The sequence below is a fragment of the Mus caroli genome, chromosome 18 (genome assembly GCF_900094665.2).
Source record: "Mus caroli chromosome 18, CAROLI_EIJ_v1.1, whole genome shotgun sequence".
Lineage (NCBI taxonomy): Eukaryota > Metazoa > Chordata > Mammalia > Rodentia > Muridae > Mus > Mus caroli.
This window is the reverse complement of record NC_034587.1, coordinates 57,631,194-57,641,343: the sequence shown is the minus strand read 5'-3', so window position 1 is coordinate 57,641,343 and position 10,150 is coordinate 57,631,194. Positions and strand designations below refer to the sequence as shown.

At 48.4% G+C, this 10,150-nt stretch overlaps 1 protein-coding gene across 6 annotated transcripts in view; it reads left to right on the top strand.

Annotated features, from left to right (window-relative positions):
• The first annotated feature begins 9,368 nt into the window (after window positions 1-9,368).
• Window positions 9,369-10,150, top strand: part of Tcof1 (treacle ribosome biogenesis factor 1) — a 34,946-nt gene continuing 34,164 nt past the window's right edge. For all 6 annotated transcript variants that reach the window (XM_029472097.1, XM_029472096.1, XM_029472095.1 and 3 more), the window contains exon 1: window positions 9,369-9,567. In XM_029472097.1, the coding sequence (XP_029327957.1) occupies window positions 9,460-9,567 (108 nt within the window). In that variant the 5' untranslated portion in view covers window positions 9,369-9,459. The remainder of the gene's footprint in view (window positions 9,568-10,150) is intronic.

The following is a 10,150-nucleotide window of genomic DNA, read 5'->3' as shown; positions in this document are numbered from 1 at the left end:
AACCTGTATTGCCCTTACAGAGGTCCTGAGTTTAGCTCCCTGCACCAATGCAGCTCCCAACTGCCTGTAACTCCAGTTCTAGGGGATATGACTCCCTCTTCTAGCCTCTTCAGGCACTGCACCCAGGTGAACAAACAAACCACACACACATGCAGATAATCAAAAATCAAAAGCAGGAGGGAGGAGGAGGAGGGGAAGGAATAAGGAGGAGGAGAGGAGGAGAAAGAGAAGCAGCAGCTGGAACTTTAGGCTGACAAGGTGGCTCAGCAGGTTAAGAAGGTTATTTACTGTCAAGCTTAAGGAGCTGAGTTCAATACCCAGAATGTATGTACATGGTGGAAGGAGAGTATGAACTCCAGATAGCAGCTGTCCTCTAACATCCACACAAGGACATGAGGATTGATCTCTCTCTCTCTCTCTCTCTCTCTCACACACACACACACTAAATAAATAGTCACATGCCTGTAATCCTAGCACTCAGGAGGTAGAAGCAGGAAAATCAGAAGTTCAGAATTACCCTTGGCTGCACAGCATGTATGGGCTACACGAGACCCTGACTCTAAAAAGAAACAGCAGCTGGGACCTGAACCTGTAGTCAGTAGCTTAGCTGGGGTGGGGTGGGGAGACGGGGCTGGTAATCAGGGATGCGCTGTGAGGCTATTTGTGTGGAAGAGGGAAGGGAAGGGGAGGAAGAACAGCAGCAGAGAACAACCAAAAGCAACAGCCTAGGAGAAAGGGACCAACTGGTCTACCTTTACTCCCTATCTGTCAATGACCTTACTCAGTCACTTCCTGTCACTAGGCCTGGTTCTTTAACCATGAAAGGATGGAGCTGGCCAGGTGCTCTCTATGGACCCTTTCTGATGATCTTCAAAAGAAACGCCGCCCCCGCACACACCCCAAATAAATAAATAAATAAATAATGCTCAGGAGACCAGTGGGCAATTAAATTGGTTCTACGTATTAAAGTAGTGTCTCTCCCTGCTGCCCACTGCAGATTTAAGACTTCAGTCCATAGCCCACCGTATTTTTAGCTTAATCATAAGCCCTATGTCCTGCCTCCCTCATCTGTGCCTGTGGTCCAGCCTGGGTCATGTTAGGAGGCCCTGAAAGCTGGCATCTGCCCCAGTCCTGCCTTGTACCACTGGTGGTAACTCAGTCCTCACCTCTCAAAGCCTCTGTTTCCTCATCTACTAGCAGAGCCGGTAACCAGTTCAGATATTTTCTACGGTGCTAAACTGATGAGTGCTTATCAGCATGAAGGCTAGCTCCGGCTCGCTGCATATGCTTCACAAAATCAGCCTGCTTTGAAGGGTCCACTCTGAGCCTATGCAGACCTCAGTATCGGGAGAACTGGCTCTAACATGTTACTGTTCAGTAAACGAGAGGGTCACAGGGTTCTGTGTATACTGTGAACACTCTAAGGAATAAAGGAAGGGAGAAAGGGAAGTGAGAAAGAACAGGACTCAAGCCCATAGGGAGGTTGTGAGTACTTGCGGAAACTGGGCAGGGATGTGCTGGACGGAAAGGTTGTTAAAGCCTGAGCCCGCCTCTGAGGGTGGGGGTACTGGAAGAGGAGTAACTCTACTCTTCCACCTTGGAATGGCTTAAGCTGCTACTTTAGTAACAACTTAATGACCTTCAAAAGCTTTCTCTGGATTGAAGAGAAACAGAAATTGCAGGTCAGATCTGGGAAGAGCAGAAAAAGCCGGGGAAACATCCTGCCAAAGAGACTTGAGTCAGAGACCCTGGAAGGCTGAGAAACGGGCTATCTTTCCGTTGGAGTCATAACAGAAGCAACCTTCCCAGGACCCCCTAGAAAGTCTAGTGCTGAATGGATGGAACTAGAAAACCTCATCCTGAGTGAAGTAATCGAGACCGGGAAAGCTAACGATGGCCTGTAACGGCCAAGTATGGACGTTAGCCACAAAGTACAGGATAACCATGCTATGATCCACAGAGCCAAAGAGGCTAAGTGTCAAGGAGGGCCGAAAGGAGGATGCTTGAATCTCACTGAGAAGAGGGAATAAAATAGACATCTGGGGTGGAGGGAGGGAGGGAAGTGGGTGGAGGCGGGTGGGTAGAAAAACAGGAGGGATCTCATGTGTGGGGAGGATGGGGGGAGACAGAACTGGGATAGAGAACTAGAATCCGTGTGTACGTGGAGGGGGGGGGGAGCATCTCTGGGACAAGGTAGAAATCTAGGACAATGGAAACTCCCAGGAATCTGTGAGGATGACCCTAGCTAAGACTCCTAGCAGTCAGGGATATGGAACATGAAACAGGCACTTCCTGAAACCAAACGAGACTTCCAATGGAGAGATGGGGATACCAACCCAGACACAAAAATCTTCGGCTCACAATTTCCCCTGCCTATAAGAGGTGATGGGATAAGGAGGGAGCAGAAAATGAGGAAGTGATCAATCAACCAATGAGTGACCCAGATTGAGTCTCATGCCATGGGAGGGAGCCCACCCCTGACAGTATTAACAATATTCTGCTATACTTGCAAACAGGAGCCTAGCATAGCTGTCACCTGAGTGGCTTCGCCCAGCAGCTGATGAAAACANATGCAGAGNCCCCCCCCCCCAGTCTAACCTTAGACAGAGCTCAGAGAATCTCACGGCAAAGAGGGAGGAAAGATTGAAAAAGCCATGTCAAAGACACCACAAGAAAACCTACAGAACCAACTAACCTGGGCACAGAGGGGCTCACAAAGACTGAAAAAACAGAGAGCATGCATGGGACAGACCTAGTCCCCCTACACCTTTGTAACAGATGTACAGCTTGGTCCTCCTGTGAGACCCCCTAACAACAGGAGCAGGAGCTATTTCTGACACTGTTGCCTGCCTTTGGATCCCCCTAACAGGACAGCCTTAACAGAAGATGTGATATGACACGGCATGTTGATATTCAGAGGTCTCCCCATCTCAGGGGAGAAAGGGAGGGGGCATAGGAGGAGGGAAGGGGAGAAGGAGGGACTGGAAGGAGAGGGGGTAGGGAAAGCTCTGATCAGATTGTAAAGTAAACGAATCAATAAATGGATGAATGAATAGAATAGAATAGAATAGAATAGAATAGAATAGAATATAGTGCTAGAACAGACCTTGTTCACAGATCCATGTAACACAAGGTCGTTTCAGAGGACCCGAGAGGACAAGAGACTGGCCTATGACCACGTAGCAGAAGTTGGCCATAAAAGCTCTTTACTGGTCCCTGGTCCTGCTGCTTCTAGCCTGTGTGCAGACCATTGCTGCTGGGAAGAGCATGTAGAACCCCACTTGCTGAGTGTTTTCTTCTTAAAAATAAAAAACAAAACAAAAGAATTATTATGCTACACATCAAGGTACATGCTTTTAATTCCAATTCCAGCCCTCAGGATGCAGAGGCAGGCAGATCTCTGTGAAATATGAATCTAGCCTGGTATACATAGTGAGTTCCAATATAGTCAGGGACACATAGTGAGACCTTGTCTCTAAAAATAATAAATAAATAAATAAATAAATAAATAAACTGTTATTATTTTAAATTATGTGTATATGCATATGGGTATGTGCCCATGTGTAGAGATAATCTCTTGTACACTGTGTAAAAACAGTCACCTGTCAATTAAAAAAAACTGACCAATGAGCTTAGGCAGGAAATCAGGAGGTGGGACATCCGGGAGATAGAAAAGGGAGAGGGGGATGCTGGGATAGAGACAGACAGGAGATTGGCCCCCACCCCCACCCCCGAATGAAGATATAGGCAGCAGCAACAAACTGAGTATCAGGTAACCAGCCACGTGACAGAACTTAGAATAAAATAACGGGATGATTAACTTATGAGCTAGTTGGGGGACAACCAAAGTCTATGGCATAAGTGTTTATAAATATATTTGAGTCTCAAGAGTCATTATTCCAGAAGAGGGACCAGGAGGAAAAAACAGGAGCTTACAGAAAACACACAACTACACCCTTGAGTGGAGGTCCCTGAGGAGGTCAGAAGAGGGTATTGGATCCCCTGGAGCTGACGTTACAGGCAGTTGTGAGCCATCAGATGTAGGTGCTGTGACTCGGACTCTGGTCTTCCACAAGAGCAGTGAGCGAGCAAGTGCTCCTGACTACTGAGCCATCTCTCCAGCCCCTGGTTTTCTCCTTTTCCTGACCTGCCTGGGAACCTGAGGTGACTAAGGCAGGCTGCTTTGCCCAAGGACACTTAAGTCAAGTGCTCTGGAAGCTTCCAGCTTCTTCCATGAACAAGGTCAACTTTTCCAAACTGGTGGAGAAAGGCTCCGAGGCTAATGTTTTTAATGCACGCCTTTGTTTGCTTCTGCCCTGACTGTGGCCTTTTTATATTTTATGGGCTTAATGTTCTAATTTCGTGCTAGGGCCCTGAGGCAATTCACCGAAGGATGTGATTTTAGAAAATCCAGGAAATAAAGGAATTGTCCGCCAAAGAGGCATCTGACAATGAATTTTATTAGGGACAAAGCAAATCAACCTGTCGCCAGACTGAGGTATTAGCATGTCCTGGTTTAGTGTAGGTTTGTCTTTTTAATTTAATACTAGCTCTCCGTTCCTGCCGGGGTCAGCTGGGGATACATACCCGGCTCCTTCTCGGCTCACACTCCTGCTTGTAGCAAGCGTCCTGGCCTCTTCCCAAGGCACTTGCCAGTAGTGACCAGAGAGCCTACTGTGCACAGCCTCTGAGCTGGGGGCAGGTCCATGTGCTCAGACAGGGACCACAAGATCTTTTTTTTTTTTTTAATAATTTATTGTAACTCAACTTTCTTTTTTTTTTTAAGATTTACTTATTTATTATATGTAAGTACACTGTAGCTGTCCTCAGACACTCCAGAAAAGGGCATCAGATTTTGTTATGGATGGTTGTGAGCCACCATGTGGTTGCCGGGATTTGAACTAGGGACCTTCGGAAGAGCAGTCGGCGCTCTTAACCACTGAGCCATCTCGCCAGCCCCGAGATCCTTTTTAAGGACCTGATCATTATCATTTGGAGAATGCCCCAGAGGAGGAAGAATTTGTGGGGAGAGGCTAGTGAGAAAGAGCACGGGTCTTTGAATGCTTGCCTGCTCATTCCTCACTCTCATCAGCCTACCACAAGATATCACATCATACTACACATGACTGTGCAAGTGAAACTCCAGGCTCATCATTCACCTACCTGCCAGCGTCTACTTTCCAGGTCTCTAGTTGCCCGAACCTATGGTGGCCCTAGTCTCTGAAGGCTGTATCCCTAAAATCTGACCCTTTGCATCCCTCCCCTACCAACTTAATTCCTAGGGGTGGGGTACTGTGGTTCTTTTAGGAACACCTTAGACCCCACACCCTTTTGTTTCCTGGCGGTTTGACAAAACCCCTCTGAGTGTTTTCCTTTGCCCGCATCTGGGCAGGTAAGCCCTGCCTTCAGAGACCCAGCAGACTGGCCACAGTAGCCCTAGCTGCATCATCAAATCCATCAGGCCACCCAGGATCCTGTGGGCAAGTTGCTTGACTCTCTGAATGCAGGCTCTCCCTCCTTCCAACTCCTCACCACCTCTTCTTCACTCTCAGCAGACCTTGCCTCCCACTTGGAAGAGGAAAATAGAAGTTCAAGATGAAATCTCCCTTAACCTCCCACTGCAAACCCACATCCACATGCGCTCCCATTCTCTCCACGAGCCTGCTTTGGGCTTCTATTGAAGTCCTCCCTCCTCCGTTCTCAGACCAGCCCTTCACCCACACCAATGCCTCCCTCCCACGTACCCTCAGACATCGCTTCCCAGCTTCCTAAAATGCCCCCCACCACCCCATCTCTCTCCCCTGGATCTAAGTTGATTTTTAAACCAACTTCGGTCTCTTCTACCTCAAAACACTCCTCCCCCAATAACACACACACACACACAGTGTTAATTCTTTTCTCCCCACCACGCAAACCTGCCCAACAGCCCAGCCCTCCCACACTTGTGGTACCATTGTCCCTGCCCTGTTCTGCATGCAGCACTTTCTGAGTCAGTCTTCAGTGATAGCAATCAGATCAAGCATGACCCATGTCCATCTCTTCTGGCCTTAGAGCACTTCCCAGCATTTCACATTACTGAAACTCTGCGCTCAGCTCCCTTGTGAGCCCCCTCTGGCTTTGCTCTTCTGCTGTAGCAGGCTTGTCTTTTGAACAGCCCTACCTGTGGACACGCCTCAGAACCACCTCTGGTACCTCCTTCTTTCTCTCTGTGTGTTCTCGGTGGGCATGGTGTCTACATCTAGAGTCCCAAAGAACCTCTTTCCATTGACAAATGTCTTTCTTTTCTCTGACTCTGACCTCTAATTTGTGCCCAAACCAGGTTTCCAAGTACCTACTAGAGACCTGGGGTATATAGCTCAGTGGGGAGTTCTTGCTTAGCCTTCACAAGGCTCTGGTCTCCAACCCCAGCACCCCATCCTGGGCAGCACACATACACACAGAGGAAAGCAAACATCTATTTGCCTTTTGCCCTTTCTAGCCACAGGGTGTATGAAGTAGGACTGATTCTGCTTCTCCTCTGCCATTGCCTCCCTCAACCCTTCCCCAAGCCCACTTCCTGCTACCTCATCTAAAAGGTTCTGCCTACCTGTCTGCACAGACACCCCAGAAGACACACCCTGAACTGCTTCTTACTCACCATCCCATTCCAGCCGGAGTTAGTGGTGGCTGGGACCAGCTCTGGGGACCTCCATAGGTCATTGTTCTATGCCACAGATGTTGCTCCAACCTCTGTTTGCTACCCTGCTGCTTGCACCTCTCACCATTATTGATTTTACCCCTCACTCTACTCTCTGAACACTTGCATAGGCCATGTATAATTCATATGATGTCCTGTCCCTCTAGGGTTCAAATTACCCTGCTCTCCAACCAGCCTCAAGCTAAGGAAACCTCTAAAATGGAGTCTGCCTTGTGTTGTCCCTTTGTGCCCTTCAGTCCCCGAGTCTAAGTCCTCCTGTGCCCTGCCAGCAAGGCCTTCACTCGCCTCTCCCCTTAGTTGTAACCTTTCCCAGGGCAGAACAAGGTTAAGACAGAGTGTCACTGTATAGGTAACAAGTTCAAGTTGTCTTGAACTTGTTATGTAAACCAGATTGGCCTCCAACTCAGAGCAAGCCTCTGGTCTCTGCCTCTGGAGTTCTAGGATTTCAGGCATTGGACACCACTCCCAGCTTCAGCCATACCATCTGCCTCAAGATCTTCTACCAGCTGCCCCTCTGACCAGGATTCTGCTGATCCAGACTCCCTCACACCTAGCTCAGAGGAAATGAATACCATTTCCTCTGGGAATCCTTCTACTTCCCCTAAGAAGAGATTCCTTCTTCCTGTTATTTTATAGTAATTGCTAAGGTACTCAGTTCTATTGCTAAGGAGCTTTCTAAACATTTCTGCTTAGAACTCCCTTCCCCCTCCTGACAACTCTTGGAGGTAGAAAATGGTAATTATCTCCACTTCTCAGATAAACCAAGGCACAAAGAATGCCTAGAATTGCCAAGCTCACTTAATAAGAAACAAAGCCAAACTTTAAATCCAGATCGTGTGACTTCAGTGTAGCTTTCAGACACCATACCATTCCACAGGAAGAGGCTATTCACCCTTTGATGTACACTACAGCTATTTGTTTAACAGGTACCTCTCTCATTAGCCTTGGAAATTCTGCAGGCATACAGACCATGTGGTCTCCAGTAGTAGGTATTCAATAAATATCTGCCTGGTGTCTAAATGTAGATTAGTCTCCCGTGTCCTCACACACTACATACCACCCACTCCTGTCACCTGGTCCTGTGTGCTTCTCCCTGGAATGTGCATTTGTCACTTTTCTTGTCCCTGTGGCCAAATATCACAAGAACAACTTATATTAGAAAGGTTTATTATGGGGGCTGGAGGGATGGCTCAGCAGTTAATAGCACTGACTGCTCTTCCAGAAGTCCTGAGTTCAATTTCCAGCAACCACATGGTGGCTCACAACCATCTGTAATGGGATCTGATGCCCTCTTCTGGTGTGTCTGGGGAGAGCAACAGTGTACTCACATATATAAAATAAATAAATCTTTAAAAAAAGAAAGAGTCCGGGTGGTGGTGGCACACGCCTTTAATCCCAGCACTTGGGAGGCAGAGGCAGGCGGATTTCTGAGTTCAAGGCCAGCCTGGTCTACAAAGTGAGTTCCAGGAGAGCCAGGACTACACAGAGAAACCTTGTCTCGAGAAAAAAAAAAAAAAAAAAGAAAAGAAAAGAAAAATTTACTATGGCTCACAGTTCACAGGCCATGAAGGAAGGAAAGATGGTGGCAGGAACTTTGGTTACATGTCAGCTGGCCAGAAAACAGAGAAAGAAAAATACAAGCAGGCCCTACCCAGACATACCCACAGGAGTATCTTTTAGGTAATTCTAAAGTCCAGTCACCACTAAGGATTAATTATCATATGTGCTTATGTGGGTCCTAAACTTTCGCGGAAATGTATGTTGACACATATTTCTAGAGTGAAAGCTATCAGCAGATTTCCAACCAGTCCTTGAGGAACAGCCGCCTCAAATATTCCCAGGGTATTCCCATTCTCTCCTGGTCAGTGTCCCCTCAACAAACACAGTAGCCTACATCCTGAGTCTTTTCTGTATTTTGGACTTTCTTCTTCCCAATTCTACAGCCTAGCAGTACAGAGTTCTGTTTGGGGTTCCCTTACCAAATACCAAGGTGGTTCTCACATTCTGACTCGCTCAGTACCTGCAGCCTGTCCTCTCCGTGGTGCTTAAAAGTTCCTGCTGTCTTTGGGGCTAAATTTAAATGTCTCTTGGGGGTTGGGTGCCCCTCCTCCATGCTTCCATGAGCTTTGTCTTCTCTCGACAAGGTGTACCAGACATCTGAACTGTAATTACTAGGTTATTCACTGTGTCTCCCACGTGGGTGATTTTTGAGTCAACTGCTTGCTTTGTTTCTCTTTACGTGCCCCAAGCCTAGCTAGGCGCGATCCAAACATATAGAGCTCAGGTAAGGGTTTGTTTAGAGATTCAACACACTAGTGACAACTCATGCCTCATTCACGGGGTCCTAAACACTGTGTGAAATGAAAACTCGGAAGCTGGGGACAGTGATCAGGAAGTTCAAAGATGAATAAAGGCGCCGCAGGCATCAAAAAACCTAGACAGTAAATCCCTTCAAAGGGTAAGAATTAAGATGCAGGAGACCTTTTTTTTTTTCTTTTTTTTTTTTTAAAAATCATGGCGGCCCAGAGGGCGGGTCTAGATCGGGACACGCCTTCGAGCCAATGGCAGAGCTGGTTAGCCTTCGTGGCTCAGCCCTCTTGGATGGGATAGCCCACTCCAGCTGCAAGACTACACTTCCCAACGTGCCGCGCGGCCCGGTGACGCGGAGCCGGAAGTGAGGAACATGAGGTTCTAGGGCGCGAGGGAAGCGGCTAGCGGGGGCGAGGGGGCGTGCACGTGAATCCCCTGGCCGGATCTCTGGCATGGCCGAGGCCAGGAAGCGGCGGGAGCTGCTTCCCCTCATTTACCATCATCTGTTGCAAGCAGGCTACGTCCGCGCGGCGCGGGAAGTAAAGGAGCAGAGCGGCCAGGTAAGCGTCAGATGGCCCAGTACAAGATCTAGAGAGCAGTAGCCCGCTCCCCTCCCGGGAGACCTGGCCAGCGGGAGTCAGAGATGCGGGCTAGGGTGGAGGAAGAACATTAAGCTCTGCTCTACTCCCTGGGACTTATAGCCACCTCCCAGGGCTCAGTTTCCCCATGGGTGCAGTGGGCGGGCCGGAAACTGGTCCGACTAGTGCAGCTTTGTAATTCCCGCCCGGGTTCCTGGTAGCGGCAGGTTTAAGTTTCCCTAGGATCTGGCCACGTGGCTCTATGCAGTTTCCCTGGGACACCACATGGGAGTCCAGCTGGAGTGGATTGTCACCACTGTTGTTGGGAACACGGAGACGAAGGTCCCCTAAGTTGATGATCTAGAATGCAGGGCGTGCAGGCCCTTGGCTGTCTTCAGTTATGACAAGACTTGAACCCGTGGTGCGGTGATTTCAAAGTTCATTCATTTGGCAACTTTTGTTTTGTTTTGTTTTTTCAAGACAGGGTTTCTCTGTATAGCCCTGGCTGTCCTGGAACTCACTCTGTAGACCAGGCTGGCCTCGAACTCAGAAATCCGCCTGCCTC